The sequence below is a fragment of the Panthera leo genome, chromosome D1 (genome assembly GCF_018350215.1).
Source record: "Panthera leo isolate Ple1 chromosome D1, P.leo_Ple1_pat1.1, whole genome shotgun sequence".
Classification (NCBI taxonomy): Eukaryota; Metazoa; Chordata; class Mammalia; order Carnivora; family Felidae; genus Panthera; species Panthera leo.
The window spans coordinates 98,618,382-98,640,524 of NC_056688.1; the positions used below are offsets into that span (position 1 = coordinate 98,618,382).

General features: G+C 39.2%; 1 protein-coding gene across 11 annotated transcripts in view; it reads left to right on the forward strand.

Moving 5' to 3' along the window:
* ATG13 (autophagy related 13) overlaps nt 1–22,143 on the forward strand; it is a 50,985-nt gene that overhangs the window by 20,322 nt on the left and 8,520 nt on the right. For all 11 annotated transcript variants that reach the window (XM_042906756.1, XM_042906755.1, XM_042906754.1 and 8 more), the window contains exons 2-10: nt 6,688–6,769; nt 7,734–7,814; nt 8,249–8,368; nt 11,177–11,223; nt 12,377–12,517; nt 17,905–17,945; nt 18,719–18,815; nt 19,160–19,258; nt 20,045–20,138. In XM_042906756.1, coding sequence (XP_042762690.1) covers nt 6,701–6,769; nt 7,734–7,814; nt 8,249–8,368; nt 11,177–11,223; nt 12,377–12,517; nt 17,905–17,945; nt 18,719–18,815; nt 19,160–19,258; nt 20,045–20,138 — 789 coding nt within the window. In that variant the 5' untranslated portion in view covers nt 6,688–6,700. The remainder of the gene's footprint in view (nt 1–6,687; nt 6,770–7,733; nt 7,815–8,248; nt 8,369–11,176; nt 11,224–12,376; nt 12,518–17,904; nt 17,946–18,718; nt 18,816–19,159; nt 19,259–20,044; nt 20,139–22,143) is intronic.

The window sequence follows — 22,143 nt, forward strand, 5'->3', positions numbered from 1 at the left end:
TTGAGGTCTTTTTCTGTACAACTTCTCAGAAGCCAGTTGAATCACCACCACTCTAAGAACCAATCCTCTCAAAGGTTATTAGCAACATGCCGCCAAGTCCAGTGTCCTTTTTCTCACCTCAAGAATAAAGGAAATCAGAATGTGTCCCTCCAAAATATGTCTCTTCGATATAAAAATTATTTTGACAGATCAAAATTAAGGCAATTAAGCAGCAAATGGAGGAGAACCTTTCTTTACCTTCTGCTTTTCTGCCTAAAGGTGAGATATAAATTCTCCTTTTCCTGGAGGCAGACTCTTATCAGCTCAGAGAAGGTACCAGTGGAATCTGCCAACACCCCTTACTCCATTAGTTTCCTCCCATATATTTATACCTTCCTACAGTTTGCCGCCCTTGGAAGAACTGCTTTCCTTTGTCCCATCATTTCTCTAGAAATTTACCATTCTTTGTTGAAGATCCCATATAAGCAACAGTTCTAAGCCACCGTATTGAATTATTTTTCTGTTGAGGTTTCTCTTGTGAGATGTGCACTGCAGGTGTTGATAAATTGTTTTTTTCCTCTTATTCATCTGTCTTTTTGTTAAAGAGGCCCAGCTGAAAACCTACGATGGGTAGAGGTAAAGTTTTGCCTCTTCCACAAGAGCTTTATATTATTTGGCCATCGCTTCAATTTTGAAACTTATTTCCTCTTGATTTCAGTAATAACAGCTCAGAAGTCTTTTTGCCTCCTATTTCTCCGATTAGTTCTTGCATTTCTCTTTATGGTTCTTTTATGCCAATATTTTCTGGTGGCCTTCGTTTTTTTTTTTTTTTTTTTCTGTTATCTTCCATGTTAATTTTATGTACTGCTATAGTTTTTAAACTATTTCTTCTTTTTGGAGAATGTCTACTTCTACTTCTCCCTTCCTACTTTAACCTCAGTCTTAGTCTTTTCATTAGTTACAAATTGGGCATTTTCAGATAGATCTTCTGGTGTTTCTAATTCAATCTATTATATAGTCTGAGCTGACTGGCTAAGACTAAAAATAATGATCCTCAACCCCAAACTTATACTACAAGAAAAATTAATTTATGATGGATCATGAATCGAAACATGAAATGTAAACAATAACATTTTTAGAAGAAAATGTAGAAGATTTTCATGAGTTTGAGATCAGCAAAATTTTTCAACAGAGCACAAAGGAGTGCTGAAAATAGTTGAGAAATTGGACTTAAAAAGTTTAAGAACCTCTTTTAATCACTTTCAAAGACTCCATAAGAGGATACCACTCAGCAATAAAAAGGGATAAGCTATGAACGTGGAACACAACATGGGTAAACCTCCAAATAATTATGCTAAGTGAAAGAAGCCAAAGAGTACATACTGTGTGGTCTAATTTGTATAAAACTCTAGAAAATACAGATAGGGATCTATAGTGATAGAAAGCGTGGCAGCGCTTGCCTGGGGATGGGGCATTGAGGAGGGGCTGGAAGGAGGCATTACAAAGGAATATGAGGAAACTTAGGGATAGAGATGTTCACTATTTTGTGGTAGTGGTTTTACAGTTACAAATATATGTCAAAACCTACCATGTCTTACACTTCCAGATATTGTTTATTGCCAGTTATACCTCAGTAAGGCTGCTTTTAATGTAGAAATAAAGAAACGCCACAGATTAAGAACAGGTGAAGGCCATTTAATCAGAGCTTGTCATGGCAGGGGAGTTAGCCACCATCACTTGCACTGGCAGAGACTCACAGGCAGGTAGACCAGTGGAAAAAAGTGGAAAAAAGACAAAGCTTCAGGTATGTCCTGATTTGGGGTTATTGGCATAGGAACACTGTAGGCAGCCTAACCACAAGTTGGGGCTTGGTTAGGGATGTGGTTGGTTAGGGATGCATATTTGGCTTTCTTAAGTTGGAAGCAGGGACAGAAATTGGGGAAGCTGTCAGTTATTAACCAGGTATTGACTGGGCTCTTTACAGGGTTATTGTTCGGCTTCCTGGACTACTTGCTAGAGATAGTCTGCCTTCCTTGACTGGTTACTGTAGGTAGTAGGTTGGCTTCTTGCACTAGGTGGCGGAGATATTAGTTTGGCTTCCTTCCTGGGCTGGTTTCTGCAGGTTGTCAGTCAGAGCTCTATTTTTATATATGTAGTCTGGCCTTTGTTAGTATATTCAGATTCTCATGAAAAAGATGTCGTAAGAAAGGCAAACCACAAACTGGGAGAAGATATTTACAGTATATATTCAACAAAGTATTTATATCTACTATATATATTTTAGAAACTTCTACAATTCAGTAAGAAAAAGATAACCTAATTTTTTAAATAGGCAAAAGGCTTGAACTAGTACTTCATTAAAGAGGATTTCCAAATGGCTAGTAAACATGAAAAGGTGCTAGTAGGGAAAATTCAGTGGTCATTTAATCACTAATCATTTAATACAGATTAAATGAGATACTACCACACCCTTACCAGGATGGCTAAAATTAAAGAATTAGTAGTACCAAGTATTAGCGTAGTATAGATGTGGAGCAGCTGGAACTCTCATACACTGCTGGTGAGAGTGTACCTTGGTACAGATTCTAGAAAACTGTCGGTGTCTGTTTAAGTTTATGGGGGTGCCTGGATGGCTCAGTCGGTTGAATGACTTCAACTCAGGTAATCATCTCCAGTTCATGGGTTTGAGCCCCGCCTCAGGCCTGTTGGATGCAGGGCCTGCTTTATGTAGGCCTCTGTCCCCCACTCTCTCTGCCCCTCCCCGCTTGCGTTCTCTTTCTCTCTCTCTCTCTCTCTCTCTCTCTCTCTCTCTCTCTCTCAAAGGTAAACATTTAAAAAAACACTAAATATGTATACTCTGTGACCCAACATTAACACTCCTGGGTTTCTATCTGATGGCAGTGAGTGTTTACATCCACCAAAAGACTTGTGTAAAAATCTTGCTAAAAACAGGAAACAACCCAAATGTTTATCAGCCTGGAATTTATAGTTTATGGTATATTCATGAAGCGGAGTGCAACATAGCAGTGAAAAAAGAATAAAGTGCTACATACAACATTATAAACGAATCTCACAGGCATGATTTGAATAAAGGAAGCTACCCACAAAAGAGTTAATATTGTTTGATTCCATTTATATAAATGGAACAATTTGTCAAAATAGATAAGACTGATCTATGATGATAGAGGTAAGCATAATGGTTCCTTTTTGGTGAGTTTATTGACTGAGAGGACACAAAGGAGCCCTCTGGAGTATTGGAAATGTTCTATAACTTGATCTGACTTGTGGTTATATGCATGTATATATACAAAATTATGTATTATGTGTTGAAATAGAAATGAAAACAAAATATTTTTTGAGCTGTATACCCAAGATTTGCACATTTCACTACATGTAAGTTATACCTCATCTTTATTTTTATATTTTTTTGTAATTTCAAGTTTTTATTTAAATTCCAGTTAGTTAACATAGAATGTAATATAGCTTCAGGAGTAACTTCCAGTGCTCATCACTACAAACGCCCTCCTTAATCCCCGTCACCCATTTAACCCATCTCCCCACCCAGCTCCCACCATCAACCCTAAGTTTGTTCTCCATAGTTAAGAGTCTGTTTTATGGCTTGCCTCTTTCTTTTTTCGCCCCTATGTTCATCTGTTTCATTTCTTAAATTCCACATATTAGTGAAATCATATGATGTTTGTCTTTCTCTGATTTATTTCACTTAACATAAAACACTGTAGCTCCATCCATGTCGTTGCAAATGTCAAGATTCAGCCTTTTTTATGTCTGAGTAATATTCCACTGCATGTATATACCACATCTTCTTTATCCATTCATCAGTCGATGGACATCCATAGTTTGGCTATTGTTGATAATACAACTATAAATATGGGGATTCATGTATCCCTTTGAATCAGTATTTTTGTGTCCTTTGGGTAAATACCCAGTAGTGCAATTGCTGGATCATAGGGTAGTTCTATTTTTAACTTTTGAGGAACCTCCATACTGTTTTCCAGAGTGTCTACACCAGTTTGCATTCCCACCAACAGCGTAAGAGGTTTTCCCCTTCTCTGCATTCTCACCAACATCTCTTATTTCCTGTTGTTAATTTTAGTCAGTCTGACAGGTGTGAGGTGGTATCTTGTCATTGTTTTGATTTGTATTTCCCTGATAAGTGAGGTTGGGCATTTTCTTTTTTTTTTTTTTTTTTTTTTTTTTTTTTTTAATTTTTTTTTAACGTTTATTTATCTTTGAGACAGGGAGAGACAGAGAATGAATGGGGGAGGGTCAGAGAGAGGGAGACACAGAATCCGAAACAGGCTCCAGGCTCTGAGGGTCAGCACAGAGCCCGACGCGGGGCTTGAACTCACGGCCCGAGAGATCATGACCTGAGCCAAAGTCGGCCACTTAACCGACTGAGCTACCCAGGCGCCCCAAGGTTGGGCATTTTCTCATGTGTCTGTTAACCATCTGCATGTCTTCTTTGGAAAAATGTCTATTCATGTCTTCTGCCCATTTCTTCACTGGATTATTTGTTTTTGGGGTGTTGAATTTGATAAGTTGTTTATAGATTTTGAATACTAACCCTTTGTCAGATATATCATTTGCAAATATCTTCTCCCATTCCGAAGGTTCCCTTTTAGTTTTGTTGAGTGTTTCCTTTGCTGTGTAGAAGCTTTTTATCTTGATGAAGTCCCAGTAGTTCATGTTTGCTTTTGTTTCCCTTGCCTTTACTGATGTGTCTAGTGAGAAATTGCTCTGGCCAGAGTCCAAGAGGTTACTTCCTGTATTCTCTTCTAGGATTTTGATAGTTTCCTGTCTCACATGTAGGTCTTTCATCCATTTTGAATTTAATTTTGTGTACGGTATTATACCTCAATTTAAAATTTTTCCTGTTTCACCTCTCTTCTTTTGTTTATATTTTTCCTTGAAACTAGCTCTCCTTCTGGCTTCCTTGCTTATTGTTAACTGAAACCAGTTAAATTTTTTGTAGTCAGTCCTTAAATCCTGCCGGCTCTTCCTTTAAAGTATCTCCATCCATACTATTTGAAACCATGTCTGTAGTAGAGTTTTAGCCATGACCACAAGCCTTCATTATTACCAGGGAATTAACGGTTTCTCTGCTTTTCATACTCAAACCTTTTCTGCAACATGGCAGCAAAGCTATCTTTCTAAAGCACCATTCAGAGGATGCTAGCACCCTCACTATGTTAATTCCTTCCCTCCTAAGTCTTGAGGAGGCTACCATTTCTGGTGTACTAGGTGCACATCAGGCTCTAGCATTGCATTCAGGATTCTCATGATCTGGCCCCAGCCAGCCACACTGCTTCCCTATCCATACACAATTCTTTGGAAAACTGGAATACTTAATCGTCCCAAATCCATTTTGTTCTCTGTCGCTGATATTCTTCGTTCAAGTTCTTCTCTCCCTAAATGCTTTTTTCCTCATGCCAGCCCCATATCAAACAATTTCAGCCTGAGGGGGCTATGGTGTGCCCCATGAAATCCAAGAACCCCATGAAATTATATCCAAACATTTCTATATATGTGCATTTTTATGGAGAAAGGCTTGTTTTCAGATTATCAAAAGGGGTCCATAAACCCCCAAAAGTTCAACTGATTTAGTGGCCCTTTGAAGGAATATAAATGATCTCATTTTGTTTTAACAAAGTTTTTATCTTGTTAAAATTTAGTCCTCTGGGCTTCTGGGTGACTCAGTGGGTTAAGTGTACAACTCTTGATTTCAGCTCAGGTCATGATCTCTCAGTTCATAAGATCAAGCCCCTCGTCAGGCTCTGTGCTGACAGTATGGAGCCTGCTTGGAGTTCTCTCTCTCCCTATCCCTCTCTCTCTCTCTCTCTCTCAGCACCCCCCCAAAAATAAACATTAAAAAAAAATTTTTTTTTTAATGTTTATTTATTATTGAGAGACCAAGAGAGACAGAGCACACGCATGGGAGGGGCAGAGAGATGAGGAGACATAGAATCTGAAGCAGCTCCAGGCTCTGAGCTGTCAGCACAGAGCCTGACGTGGGGCTCGAACTGACAAGCCACAGCGCATGACCTGAGCTGAAGTCAGACGCCAACTGACTGAGCCACCCAGGAGCCCCAAACATTTTTTAATATTAAAAAAAAAAATGCAAAAAAACAGTCTTCATGGGGCATCTGGGTGGCTCAGTCAGTTGAACATCTGACTCTCGATTTCAGCCCAGCTCATGATCCCAGGGTCATGGGATTGAGCTCCGTGTTGGATTCCACACTGAGCATGGAACCTGCTTAAAATTCTCTCTCTCCCTTCCTTTTTCCCTCCCTCCTTCTCTCTCTTTTTCTCTCTTCCTCTCCCCACCCCTCTCCCCTCCTCTCTCTCTCTAAAATTAAAAATATATTTAATAAATTAAATAAACATCTTCAGTATGCTAGGTAGTAGAACTTTTTTTAATCAATAAGTTATATTTCAAGCTTAAAGTTTCAGATGCAGGTAAAATGGCTTGTCTTGTTCATTGTTTAGGTCTCTAGATTTATTTCTTTGTGTGGAATTTATTTTCCTCACAAGATAGTATCTTAATACTTTTTACTTTGGTATCTTAGGGGGAGATTTTTTTTTCCCCTCCCACATGATTGTTTGCACAGCTAGACAATACCATCTCTGTATGCTTTGAATTTAAAAGATATTAGTCACATTTTTCAACACTTTTTTTTTCTGTTTTAGATTCCTATAGGCAATGGAAACTGATCTCAATTCCCAGGACAGAAAGGACCTGGACAAGTTTATTAAATTTTTTGCCCTCAAGGTAATATGTCTATTCTCTTGAACTCAGAACTGTTAGAAATAACTTCCGTGCTTCTCCCTTTTTGGAAATATAGAATAACAGCTTGCAGCTTGCCCATTTTAAGGGATACTTCTGTCTGTTGTAAACCAAACTGTGAAGTTTGGGGGCGGTACTGGGGGTGTAACTAAAAAGTAACTTCCAATTTTCCACAGCTACTTGTTCAAAAAAAAATTTTTTTTTGTAAGGCTGTTTGCAGAAATGTCAAACTATTATGCCAGGTTATTGGCACAGTATGTTCCCTTGGGTTGGGAACAAAGACTGTGGACTGGAATGGACATCATTTTGGGCATCTTTCCCAAACCGTCAACTAACTCTGAAATGTCCAACTTCCATTTATTATTTCCTTCTGGATAAATGAGGAATTAAAACTGAATTTTGAATGCTTTAGAAGTTATATTTTCCTAAATCTAAAAATCATTTCCACCTTTATCGCTTTTTCTCACGATTACCATGTAAAAAAACAATCCATGCTGTAGATTCTGGTTGTAAAATTAGTTGGGAGACTTTTGCCATATGGGCCAAATGATATGAATAATTGTGGAATCCTTGGTTTAAATCTACTATGATTACATAAGTGTACGGCAGTGAATATTTAAACCTATGGTTGGACTTGTTTCTTTATGAAAGTCAGAGACACCATGTGCAAATTTCCTTCTGCCATGTGAGAATATTATAGATCCCAAGCCTTGAACTAAAATTCCTCTAGTTGGTGACATTATGCCCTCAAGAATATTTGCAGTATTAGTTTTGTATAGTGTTTTTTCTATCTGTCCTTCAATTTTAAAATCCTACCCTTTCCTACAGTATAGTTATGATCATTGGCATCTTTTTAACCCTGCATTCAGAGGATGTGAACCCTGATTGTGAACCAAATCAATTTAAGACTCTTCATCTTTGATTTGGTTGTTTGTTTGCTTTTTTTCAGACTGTCCAAGTGATTGTCCAGGCTCGACTTGGTGAGAAGATTTGTACTCGTTCATCTTCATCCCCGACGGGTTCAGACTGGGTAAAATTCCCGTTTTTTGTTAAGGGATATACTATGGTGTCTGTTACAAGGAATCCTAATGCAGTAGGAATGAATACTATCTATAGTATTACTAAATCATAACATTAAAACAGTAATTCCATTTGATCCATTCACTAGGTCAAATGTTAGTCCTAGGTTTGTTTGGTTCTCGGCTTTCTGCTGCAGTAGGTGAAAAGCTTAGACTTTAGAGAACAAAAATATCTTGTTAACTAATCTTTGTAATAAGTCATTAGCCCTCTCAACCTGAGTTTTAGGGCTTTGATGTAGGATGTCTCTTCTGGGCAAGAGAGAAATGAATGAATGGCTTCAATCACTCAAAGCAATGCATGCATTACCCAACATAACCATCTTACTGCTTTATGGTTCCATAATGTTTTTTGTGAGTGTTTCACACAGTCTCTTTTGTTTTCTAGTTCAATTTAGCAATCAAAGATATCCCAGAGGTTACACATGAAGCAAAAAAGGCCCTGGCAGGACAGCTGCCTGCCGTTGGGAGATCGATGTGTGTGGAGATCTCACTCAAGACTTCTGAGGTAAGGTTATGACCAGGGTGGTGTTTTCACTTGGCACCAGAGGTCTTCACATTCCAGTTTCAACTCAGCCTCATTCCTGCCCCTTCTCTCTCTGAACTTAGCATTCTCTGAGGAGGTCATGCTTTTTTTACTTATTCTCCCAAACACTTGGAGTAGGCTCTTTGTCCTTCATATATATCCTCTATAGATGAAATGTTTTTACTTATCTTTTAAGACTCACATGCTCTTGAAAATCCCCCCGATTCTTGGGGGAGAGGTAACTACTTTTTTTAGACTTCCTATGTGTTTTATTTACATTGATCCTAAAGTATAACTTGATGTATTGTGATTTTTCTAGGTTTTTTTTTCCTGGTGTGTTGTGATTTTACCTTATTTCACACCAGGATCGAGGCAGATATTGTTACTAGTATGTTTATTCATCTATTTCCACTATAAGATTGTGAAGCTGCATGGTATAATAAAAGGCAATTGGAGTTTAGAGCTACACAGACACAAGTTCAGATCCTAGCTGAGTGACTTTGGCCAAATTACTTAACTCCATCCCCACCAACACCACCAAACTAACATGACACTTCATAGTCTTACAAGGCTATGTTATTTGATTGATTGATTGATTGATTGATTTATATTTTGAGAGAGAGAGCATATGTGCATGTGCATGAGGTAGGGGCAGAGAGAAAGGGAGAGAGAGGATCCCAAGCAGGCTCCATGCTATCAGTGCAGAGTCCAATGAGGGCTCGACCCCACTAACTGTTAGATCATGACTTGAGGCGAAATCAAGAGCAGATGCGTAACCGACTGAGCTACCCAGGTGCCCCTATTTTCTCACTTAATACTTATTTATAAAGTGCCTAACTAACATAAAGTAGGTGATCATTACATGTTCCTGTTCATACTTTACAAACACTTTTATTCTTGAGGTCAGTGGTTATACCACATCTTATTTATCTTTGTAGTTCTTCAAATTCTTTTTTTTTTTAATGTTTATTTATTTTTAAGAGAGACAGACAGAATGTGAGTGGGGGAGGGGCAGAGAGCGAGGGAGACACAGAACCTGAAGCAGGCTCTAGGCTCCAAGCTGTCAGCACAGAGCCTGATGTGGGGCCTGAACCCATGAACCATGAGATCATGATCTGAGCTGAAGTCGGACACTTAACTGACTGAGCCACCCAGGTACCCCTTAAATTCTTTTTGAAATGAAGCAGGATGTAACTAAATCATCTCTTATGTATGCCTAGCACAGTGCCTGGGATGGCCCATAGTAGCCTCTCCATGAATTTTGTTGAATGAATGATGTTAGTACTTATTCCATGGAAACTTTAGCACCCCACAAAAACAAAACTTCCTATTCTTCGTTGAATTGCCAGTTTGTACTATGAATTATTTTCCTTAGTGATCCATAGCGAGTCCTAAAGGAATCTCTAGAAGAATTATTTTCCTTTTCCAGGTACAATCTGAGTATAAAATGTTCTGATCATCCTAGACAAACTGCATCAACTTGTTTTGGATACTTCCGACTAGTTAGCCATCCCTTGATTTTGGGGAGCAGGGGAATTCAAAATTTATCATGCCATTTAAAAACGACAGTATGATGAAAAGGATATATTAAGGGTACATATTTCAGTTTGATCTAGAACAAGTTCGCTATTCCACAAACTAACCTAAGCTTACTCCCAAACCTAAAAGAATAGCTCTCTTCCAGTTGATTGGTAATAAGGTTACTTGTCTTCAAAAGTGTGTGACTATTCTTCTCACTGAGTGGCACACAAGAGTGTTACAGGGTTGAGGGATTCTGGCTTTAGTCTGTTTTTCTTTCCCACCCACTAGGCTAAGTCTGTTCAGAGTACCAGAGAAAGACTGAACAGTTTGGCTGAAGACATTACACAGCTAAAAAGATTTTTAAGCAAGCAGCTTGTTAAGGTATTCCTTAACTGTGGGCGTCACCTAAAAATATCCCCTGTAGAATTGGAGGGAAAGGCTGTCTCCATCATTTGAAGTATTGGCCTTTCTGAAGAGCAATTTGGACATACATAACAAAAGTCTTAGAAGCATAAATACTCTTGGGGCACCTGGGTGGGTTAGTTGGTTGAGTGTCCAACTCTTGATTTTGGCTCGTATCATGATCTCACAGTTCAGGGATCAAACCCTGCATCAGGCTGTACACTGGTAACAAGAAGCCTACTTGGGATTCTCTCTTTCTCTCTGCTCCTCCCCTGCTCACCCTCCCTCTCTCAAAATAAATAAACATTAAAAAAAAAAAAAAAGAATACTCTTTAACAGCGCTAATTCTGAAAATTTGCCTTAAGAAACTAATTCAGGGTGAGGACAAAGTTTTAGTCTCAAGGATATTTATCACAGTTTTGTCTGTAATAGCGAAAGATTAGAAATAACTTCTATGTCCACGTACAGGGGGACTGATTTGATGAAATGATGCTCATATGGTGGAATACTATGCAGCCATTAAAAATGGTATGGAATTTTTAATTATAGGGAAATTTCATGTTACATTTATTAATAAAAATGATAAAAATAGCATATATAGTATAATCTCACGTTATTTTTTAAGTTTATTTGTTTAAGTAATTTCTACACCCAAGATCAAGAGCTACATGCTCTTCCAACTGAGCCAGCCAGGAGCCCCTCACATCATTTATTAAAGTAGCTGATTAGATTATAAATTGATTTTTTTTTTTTTTGCTTTATTTATATTTTCCACATTTTTATAGTGACTGTATAGTGCTTTGTAATAAGTAAATAATTTTAAAAAACCAAATAAAACTGAAATATCTTTCAATGTCCCATCCACAGGGCGATTCCATGGAGCTAGAAATTTGGTGTCTTGAAATGAATGAAAAGTAAGTACTCTGTTTTAGGGTCCGTGGTTGCGGTAGCTGAGAATAAAACAGATGACATCATGTGAAAAGCAGGGCTTTGTTATCAGTTTTGGAGGGTGTTCTTCCCACTTAACAAAGCCAATAGCTCTTTGGTACAGTTTGCCTCATGCTTGGCTTCCAGCCCAGGCACAGAGATGACCTTCAGAGGGAGGTCAGTCCGGCCAGACTCAGACACCACAGGGAAAGGAGCAGAGCAAAGGCTCAAAAAGATTTGTTGTTTTCCCAGAGTACAGCTAGTTCTCTGATTAAATCCCTTGCGAACTCTTGTAACATGACTGCTCTGTTTTGTCTTTTTTTCTGTGTGGCAGATTTCCCTTCCCTACTCCTTTTTTACACCCTGTGTTGGTCATGGATTGGAAATGCCTGTTATTTTCCTTTTCCATTTTCTTCTTTCAAGGAAGATTAGTTTGCTTCCTGCCTGAAGCTTTAGTTTTCTAGAACAGTATATAGGAAAATTGAGGAAATAGCAACACATCAAAAGAAAAATCTTAATAAGTATGTGGGGTGTGGGCATTATTTTTCTTTCTTAAATAGAAAGCAGTTGACAGGTTATAGTCCAAAATTTTAATACCAAACACACTTTTCTCCAGATTCCTATTAGATGTATAGAGGTAGATAGCTCATAAGATAGCATATTGAAATTGTTTGTACCTTCAATAGTATAATTGCAGTGTTGAATTACTTTTTTTAAGTCTGTAGCTTTATTTCTTAGATAACTGCTTCAAATCGAGAAAGAAATATAGTAGGTGCCTTTTGAGGTCTATCTGCCTAGTTCTAGAGTATGAGAAAGTAAAAACTTTTGCTTACATCAATAATCTGTTGATAAACTGATAGAACTCTAATTGCACTTTTAGTTCAGAACATATTTTAATGATAAATTTCATCTTACACAGTTCCCATGCTTAATTTGCAAATGTCTTTGTTGACTGCAATCTTCTGTGAAAGGTATATTTGGACTGCAAAGCAGGTTATATTCTGTCAGAATTTATGAATAATACTAGCAGGTTAATCTCAGTCACTAGACAGAACATAACTAACACCTCTGTGTCTGTGCATTTCTTGGTTTTATGTTAGTTGAATAGGTGAATGCTGATAGTGTCTGTGTGTTTCTCAGGTGTGATAAAGAGATTAAAGTTTCCTACACGGTGTACAACAGACTGTCACTGCTGCTGAAGTCCCTCCTTGCCATAACTAGGGTCACACCGGCTTACAGACTCTCCAGAAAACAGGGGCATGAATATGTCATATTGTACAGGTAAACAACATAGCTGCTCACCTTCTCGATTCACTCATTAGCTTTGTCACTTTGCACATTGTCTGACCAGCATATGGGTATTCTGTGATTAATTTTGAATAGATGGTTTCTTGGATAGTTGATGCTATAGCTTTACTATGATTATCTATCCCTCCTCTTTTGTGAAGCTCCGTTTTCTGAAGCTACCAGGTTCTTGGTCCTTTTGTCTGTGCGCAGTCATGAGTCCTGTGGAGTAGATTTTGCGGTTCTACTGATGCACATCTCAAAGCTGAAAAAGGAGCGTAAGACTTTAAAACAGGCTATCCTGGGAAGATTCCACAGCCTTCTACATTTTGGAATTAAATTAAATTTTGTCTAACAGCCTGCCAATTCAATTTGGTTTTTTTCAATTTGTTTTTAATTAGTTGTCTGTGGATATAAAGAACTCATCAATAGTTCTGAGAGTATTTCCCTTGGTAGTTCACCTCAACACATATTTATTGAGTGCCTTTTAAACATTTTTTTTTTTTTAACGTTTTTATTTTATTTTTGAGACAGAGAGAGACAGAGCATGAACAGGGGAGGGGCAGAGAGAGAGGGAGACACAGAATCTGAAACAGGCTCCAGGCTCTGAGCTGTCAGCACAGAGCCCGACACGGGGCTCGAACTCACGGACCGTGAGATCATGACCTGAGCCCAAGTCGGACGCTTAACCGACCAAGCCACCCAGGCGCCCCTATTGAGTGCCTTTTTAATGCAAGCATTGTGCTAGGCCCAAGGAAGAATTATACAGATGCCCTGCCCTATAGGTGTTTCTAATCTAATGGGGAAACAGCTTTTTAATAAAAAGCAGGATTGGAAAACTACATAGCAGTATCAGGAAAAAAGTACTAGGTGAACACAAGGAGGGAAAGTTTGTTCCAGGTGGGAGAAACCAGACAGGCTTCCTGGAGAAAGTGGCATTCAAGCTAGACCTTGAAGCAGAGAGAATTTCAGCTGGTAGAACTGAGAGAGAATGATCATTCCAGGTAAGGAGGGCAAAAGATAGCAAGGCATAGAAGTGGGGGATGGGATCTGAGCTGTACTCAGGTTGTCAGATGGACCTGAGTGGTGGTAAACCGGGTAAGTAGGAAAGTGTGAGAGCAGAGCATGGAAAGCCAGGAGTTCCCAAATCACCCAAGACTCTTTTGGCATATTAGTAATGAGCCATTTGTAAGCCTTTGGCTTATATGTATAGAGCTGATTGTGAGGAGAAATTAGTATAGCAGGATGGAAGGACTAAGGATTAGAGACTTAACTAGTTACGTTGAAACAATTTACTACCTGAGAATAGTTATCAAGTCATTCTGTAATTTTCTTAGCAGTAATCTAGCAATCATACTTGTGTTTATTTTTAACATCTTTAAAATATTTTTGTTGTCTTCTCTGTAGTCTTCCCAAGTTTCAGGTTGAGTATTCCATTTGAAAATTACTGGACTTTTAGTCAAATATAACAGATCACTTTCTAACTCTTATGCTAAGCCCTCTTCACTTTGGTTCTTTTGTAAGTAGCCATACTACACTACTAGTTATCAGCTTAGTTAACTAGGACTCCTAGTCCTTTTCATTACCAGTGTTTAAAGTCTTCCTTTAGTCTGTGTCTCTGCAGTAATACAGTATTTATTGCTTACAGTTTATCATTTATGAGTGCGTTTGGATACCGATAACTATAGTTTAAACCATAGAGAAATCGGTGGTCTCAGATGTAGAATTGTCTATTTTTTTCTCCCTTTTTATACTGTTTTTAACAGGGTAGGGGCACCTGGGTGGCTCAGTCAGTTAAGCGTCCAATTTCAGCTCAGGTCATGATCTCACTGTCCATGAGTTTGAGCTCCGCGTCAGGCTCTGTGCTGACAGCTCAGAGCCTGGAGTTGCTTCAGATTCTGTGTCTCCCTCTCTCTCTGCCCCTCCTCTGCTCGTGCTCTGTCTCTCTCTCAAAAATAAATAAACATAAAAAGAATTAAAAAACCCAGGGTGACAGTATAGTCTTATATCATTAAAGAATAATAGCCTTTTCTTTATTTTAAGCTATATTATCATTTTTTCCCTGGCCCTACAGATTTGATCATGTCAGTTTAGAATTACATCATTATAAGAATTCATTCTGAATTTGTTGTTCATCAAGACTGAATTAAATTATTGTCTACTATCTGTGAAAAAAATTTTTACTCAGCATCTGAATGGTATAAAGAATATAGCCAGGGGGCATGTGGGTGGCTCAGTCAGTTAAGCATCTGACTGGGGATATCAGCTCAGGTTGTGATCTTGTTGAGGTTGTGAGATGGAGCCCTGCCCCACGTCAGGCTCTGTGCTGTGCTGAGTGTGGAGTGGAACCTGCTTGTGATTCTCTCTTCCCTGTGCGTGTGTGTATGTGTGTGTGTGTGTACACACGTGTGTGTACATGCGTGCTCTCTCTCTCTCAAAAATAAATAAACATTAAAAAAAATAATAGGGGGGGCGCCTGGGTGGCTCAGTCGGTTGAATGTCCGACTTCAGCTCAGGTCACAATCTCACAGTTTGTGGGTTTGAGCCCCGTGTCGGGCTCTGGGCTGACAGCTCAGAGCCTGGAGCCTGCTTCAGATTCTGTGTCTCTCTCTCTCTCTCTGCTCCTCCCCTATTCATGCTCTGTCTCTCTCTGCCTCTCAAAAATAAAGAAACGTAATAAAAAAATAAAAAGAAAAAAAAAAGAAAAAAATAATAGGGGCATCTGGGTGGCTCAGTTGGTGCCTCTCTGCCCCCCCCCCCAAATAAATAAACATTAAAAAATATATAGTCAAGAAAAAGGTTAGATAATTAGGTTACTTAGAACACTGTACCCAATATTCAGATGGGTATTGAGGTTTTTTTGGTGTGTGTGTGTGTGTGTGTGTGTGTGTGTGTGTGTGTGTGTGGTTTTTTTTTAGGGTTTGTTTTGTTTTGTTTTGTTTTGTTTTTGAGAGAGCCAGAACACAGGCAGGGAGGGGCTAAGGGAGAGGGAGAGAAAGAATTCCAAGCAGCCTCCATGCCCAGCGGGGGAGCTAACATAGGGCGTGACCCCACAACAGTGAGCTCATGACCTGAGCCAAAATCAAGAATCAGATGCTTAACTGACTGAACCACCCAGGTGCCCCCAAATGGGTACTGAATATTTTTTTATTAGAAGGTTACTAGCAAAATATGTTTGCAGCATTTCATTGACATCATTCCTGTATTACTTTATGGCAGGAATCAGCAAACTGTGGGCAGCAGACCATCTGTTTGTTTTTATAAAGTTATTTTATTATTTTTTTAAGTTGTTTTTTTTTTTTTTTTTTTAATCTCTACAAAAGACTCAACATGGGGCTCGAACTCATGACCCCAAGATTCACCTGAGCCAGCCAGGTACTGCAAAATAAAAGTTATTTTAGAACCCAGCCACCCCTTTCATTTGTGTATTATCAGTGGCTACTTTTGCAGGACAACAGCAAAGCTGAGTAGTCTGCTTCAGACTATATGGCCCACAAGCCTAAAATATATGCTCCTTTTAATGAAAGTTTGCTGACCCCTGTTTTATGGTATCTGTCACTTTGGTGCATGTATTTCAGATATTTATATACATTTCTTTTCTCCCATTACAGATTATAATTTGTGAGTCCTAGGCTTCAGATTTATCCTGAATCTCATCCCTACATTCTCCTTATCTCATGCCTAACACCTAACCATAGGGCTTTATACATTGTTAGAGCTTAGCGTTTAATTGAACAAACTGCCATGTCTGTGTTTAATTTTTAACATTACTTGAAAAATATAATGTTATGTAGTATAGTTTGTAATGTTTTATAGCTCACACTTTTAGCTAATATAGATAGGCCTTCCCAGGGCAATTCAAAGAAAGGTTCTGCTGTGCTTCTATCTTTATATTTTCAGAATAGTCTTATGTAATTATTCTACAGTGGAAAAGATTTCCTAATTTTTTTAAGTTTATTTATTTTTGAGAGAGAGAGAGATTGTGTGAGCTGGGGAAGGGCAGAGTGAAAGGAAGACAGAAGATCTGAAGCACTGACAATACAGAGCCCAGTGCGAGGCCTGGACTACCAACCATGAGATCACGGCCTGAGCTGAAATCAAGGGTTGGACACTTAACTGACTGAGCCACCCAGGCACCCCATGGTGTTCTAGTGTGTTCACTTTGGAATGACTTGTGACAAGCATGGAGAACGCCCATTAATTGAAGACCACTCTTCAAAATCTGGTACCTTCTATTGCATATTTGAAAGTTGCTAAGAAAGGAGATCTTCAGTGTTCTCATCACAAGGAAAAAAGCTTCTGTCTGTATGGTGATGGATAGTAACTAGACTTACTGTGATAATTTGTAATGTAACTAAATATTTAATCATTATATTTACATCTGATACTAATATAATTTTGTATGCTGAACATACCTAAAAAAAAAAAAAAAAAGTCTAGTACTTTCTAGTAGTAGTTCCAGATCTATTTGCCAACCTTATTTCTATAGTATTTATTTCCCAGTAGTTACACTTTAAAAATACATGGCAGGAAGGGAGCCTGGGTGGCTCAGTTGGTTAAGCATCCGACTTCAGCTCAGGTCATGATCTCACATCTGTGAGTGAGATCTCTGCTCATGCTCTGTCACTCTCTCAAAAATAAAATAAACACTTCAAAATTTAAAAAAAATTTTTTTTTAATCTTTATTTATTTTTGAGAGAGAGACAGCGTGTGAGCAGGGGAGGAGCAGAGAGAGAGGGAGACACAGAATACGAAGCAGGCTCCAGGCTCTGAGCTCTTAGCTCAGAGCCTGATGCGGAGCTCGAACTCATGAACGGTGAGATCATGACCCTAGTGGAAGTCGGACACTCAACCAACTGAGCCACCCAGGTGCCCCAACACTTTAAAATTTTTTAAAAAGTACATTGCAGGAACAGGAAGAAGAAACTGAAATTGCAGACTCAATTTATTATTTTCCTCATTTCTTTTTTTTTTTAATATTTATTTATTTTTGAGAGAGAGACAGAGCACAAGCAGGAGAGGGGGCAGAGAGAGATGGAGACAGAGAATCTGAAGAAGGATCCAAGCTCTGAGCTGTCAGCACAGAGCCCAACACGGGGCTTGAACCCACAAGCGGAGCTGTGAGATCATGACCTGAGCTGAAGTCAAATGCTTAACTGACTGAGACACCCAGGCACCCCTATTTTTCTCATTTCTTAACCAGTTCTGTCCGTTTACATTCCTATGCCTGCAGCTTTATTGAAACAGTAATATTATTGCTCCATTAAGAGAGGTGTTCGTGAAAATAAGAAAGGGAGGGTTTGTTCTGTTTGTTTTGTTTCTAGGTGTTCTGGCTATAGAGGCCCTTAGAATAAAGAATCATTTCCTTTTCTTTCTTTCCTAAGGATATATTTTGGGGAAGTTCAGCTGAATGGTTTAGGAGAAGGTATGTATCAAGGGTGAAAAACACTTGTAGTGTTCAGAGCCCTTCTGACTTCAGAGATGGGTTTGGATGCTGCCTGTAATAATACGTAGCTTGTGATTTTAGTATGTGTGATATGAGTAAGGAAAAAACATGGAGGTAGTCCAAAGAGTTGCCAGGGAATGAATGAATGATTTTCCCCCAAGTTCTAGTAACTCAGTATTCTTTCTTACTCTTTATACTATTGTCTGTTTTCCTAATTTTCTATAAGCATGTTAAATGTTTCTGATGAGCATAAGCAATTTTGAAAAACTGGAAATGAAACCAAGAAAACCAGAAAGCTTTGTTGGAAGTATTGCCTGCAAGTCCCCACCTCTTTTCTGTACTTAGTTCTGGATAGGAACATGAATAGAAGTGCAGTTACTTCTGCACCTACGTAAACTAAGGTGTTTGTGTGACAAACCCTGAGGGCCCTTTACTGTCTCACTGGGCACATGACATATTTGGGCCAGGTTGGTTAGGATTTGCTCAAACTTTAGGACAAACAGTTGTTTTGTCTCTTTGAAGGTAGGTTTATCTGTAAATAGAATGCTGTTTTCCCTTCCAATATTAGGTCAACATAAATCAAAAGAAAAAAATATATATATGAGAAATTGAGGCAGCTGCACTCATGATACTAAGTAGATAATGCCAGAGATTGTATGATAGGCTGAATGATTCAGGGAAAGACAGACTGGGGACAGTGTCAGTATTCTGTATTCTGTGGCGAAAAGCTAATTATTTCTTTCTTCTCCTAGGTTTCCAGACAGTGCGTGTTGGGACAGTAGGCACCCCTGTGGGCACCATCACTCTTTCTTGTGCTTACAGAATTAACTTGGCATTTATGTCTACCAGGTGAGGAAAGAGCCTTGGAACCCAAAGGAGTCTTCCAAAGATGTTAAAGATATTAAAGTTTGTTTTTCCCCCAAACTCCATGGCTAAGCCTACAGTTCAGCTTTGCCATTGCTGAAATCAGTCCCCTTCTGAAGAATAAAATCGAGAGAGAGCCCAGGTTCCTGATTGGAGAATCTGAGCGTGTCAGAGCCACTAATGTAGAGTTGTGGTTTATATTTAGGGATACAATAGGTAAGGCTCTGATGGTTCCTACCTATAGCTATAAGGTGAGGGGTCCTCTGAAAACTTCAGGGGGGCTGGCAAGGCATTCTAACAAATATTGTGATCTCCTTATTGCATTACAGGCAATTTGAGAGGACCCCACCTATCATGGGGATTATCATTGATCACTTTGTGGACCGTCCGTATCCCAGCTCCTCACCCATGCACCCCTGCAATTACAGGTGAGGAATGTGAAAGGTACTTTCCCAAACTGCAGCTAAGGAGAAGTATTCATCTTGCAGGTACATAGCGCACCTTCATCAGCATTCATTAGTGGGCAGAGGCAGTGATGGAAACCCCACATGGAGAGAAATGGAGCAGTTAGCTTCCCTTCTTGCTGCTACCTGTAAGGCACATCAAGACTTGGAATATACAGACTATCTCAGAAAAATTCTTGGACATTTTGGATTTTGATGGCAGTGATTTGACTTTCAATTTGATTTTCCTTAGAGACTACAAAAGTGGCAGTAATTAACAGAATGTCCTTCACAAATTAAATGGTTTTCTGGTCATCATTGGCACAGTTCAGTTATACATTAGAATCAAATTCTTCAGGCCTACATCCCAGAAAACAGAATTCTATAGAGGTTGGAACAGATGTGTATCAGGAAGGATACTGCCTTTATGTGAAGGACTCTTGAAGTTGGATAAGTTTGTCTTTTGAGTCTAGACTTTTGTTTCACTGCATCTCTGTTGCTAACAATTCTTTGGCCCCACACTGGTCAGGCTTAAGAAAATATTCTCAAATGATATGTCAGGTAAGGTGTTTGGGTTAAAAATAAAAAGCTTGGTCAACCTCTAAATATTTGAAATTATCAAGGACTCAACATTATGGTCTCTCTTGCCAGAGTGAGCTCCGCCTGAAACAGTTCTTGTCACTGTTGCATCCATATCTAACCTCCCTTTGTATCCTTTCCAAAATCAACTGCCATCACAATAAAATTCATGATTTATTTCTCCCGTCATAGAACTGCTGGTGAGGACACTGGAGGAACATATCCTTCTGTGGAAGATTCTCAAGAAGTGTGTACCACCTCTTTCTCCACCTCCCCTCCTTCCCAGGTAGGGGGAAACAGGTTCTGGGGTAGCTGTAGTTGGTACATATATGGGCCTTATGAAATGGTGTCGGAATTTAGATACAGCCTCTTTTGGTGGTGGTGGTGATTGTTTCTAGAGGATTACTTTGAGAGGTGAGGGAGAGCCTTCTTATCCAGCAGGTAATATTTCAGTGTTTCTGATCTATAACCATTCGTAACCTGCAAGATTACACATAACCTTTACTTTCCTGGAGACATCTTAAAATTCCTTAGAAAATTAGTCACAGGATTCCAAATGCACTCCAATACCAGAGAGATATTCTACCCTACACTTGTTGATTTGGTAGCCAGTTCACTTTTGAAGTGATAAATATGGTTCCTAATAATGGAAAGAGCACAGAAAAAGCCAATAACTATTTAGCATAAAATGCCAGTAAGAAGCCAGCAGGTCAGTTTTTGCAACGGTTGACACAAATTTCTGGCTATCTGCATTCTTTATCTGTACATTTGTGGTGTTGTTGTTAAATGTTTATTTTTTTTGAGAGAAAGAGCATGAGCACGGTGGAGGGGCAGAGAGAGAGGAAGAAAGAGAATCCCAAGCAGGGTCTTCTTCCACGTCAGTGCAGAGCCCAGTGTGGGGCCTGATCTCACAAACCGTGAAATCATGACCTGAGCCGAGATCAAGAGTCGGACACTTAACAGACTGAGCTACCCAGGTGCCCCCTATGTGAACATTTTTAACCATTAACTTTTCCACTTGAGTCAAACCCAGTTTCAGTGAAACACAGGCTCCAGTGTTCACAGCTTCCCAAGTGGACATGCCTGTGTGGCCTTATTGTATAATGTATGTGGTACAAGTCTGCTTCAGCCAAGAAGTTGTTTGTTGCCTGATGACTGAACTTCAGGGTGTGTTTCTTCCCTTCCACCCCGACTCATCCATCTCCCACCTCATGGCTTTGCAACTAGCTGGTCTGCCTTCTCTTCGTCTCTGTCACTCCTCTCCTCTCTGACTCTCACGTTAGACACTTACTTCTAGACCTAATTCAGTTCTGTGTTCCTCTGAATTAGTCCCAGATTATCCCCTTTCACCATTTTTTTTATTTTACACTTTATTGATTGAAATCTTTAGGGTTTTGTTTATTTGTTTGTTTTCTTAGAGGGAGAGCACACAAGTGGGGGGGAGGCGCAGAGGGAGAGAAAGAAAATCTCAAGCAGTCTCCATGCTGAGCATGGAGTGCTCATGCATAGCTTGATCCCACAACCGTGAGATCATGACCTGAACTGAAATCAAGAGTTGGACACTCAACTGACTAAGCCACCCAGGCACCTCTGCCTTTCACCATTTTATTTGGGAAGCCCAACAAATTAATTCACTACCCATACATAAATTTTTATTTTCTGTGGGTTTTTTTGGAAACCATTCTTTTTTTAATGTGTATTTATTTTTGAGAGAGAGAGAGAGAGCATGTGAGCCAGGGAGGGGCAGAGAGAGGGAGACAGAGGATTCAAAGTAGGCTCCGTGCTGACAGCACATAGCCTGATGTGAAGCTTGAACTCAGAAACCGTGAGATAGTGACCTGTACTGAAGTCAGACGCTTAACTGACTGAGCCACTCAGGGACCCCCTGTGTTTTTTAATTAAAATATTTAGAAGCGCTAGGTGTGGAACCTGCTTAAGATTCTGTCTCTCCCTCTGCCCCTCCTCTGCTCGCCCTCTCTCTCTCTCTCTCAAAAAAAATAAAAAAAGAAAGAAAATATTTAAATTTATTTCATTCTAAGTTTTTAGGAGATACTGGATTAAAATTATGGTTCTGATCTGTTTCAAAAGCAGAAGTTAGACACAAAAGCTAGATTAATGTCTTTTGTAAAGGAAATTATGGAATCCATGGCTCACTACTATTTCTGCTGTTCCAATTTAGAGCTAAGGAGGTTCTTGTAAAGCTGCCTAGACAGTTAAGTTTGGGGGGGGGGTGAGAACTGTTACTCCCTTCCCCCTCCCCCATAAATGTATGTAGGCATGAGTGTCACCTT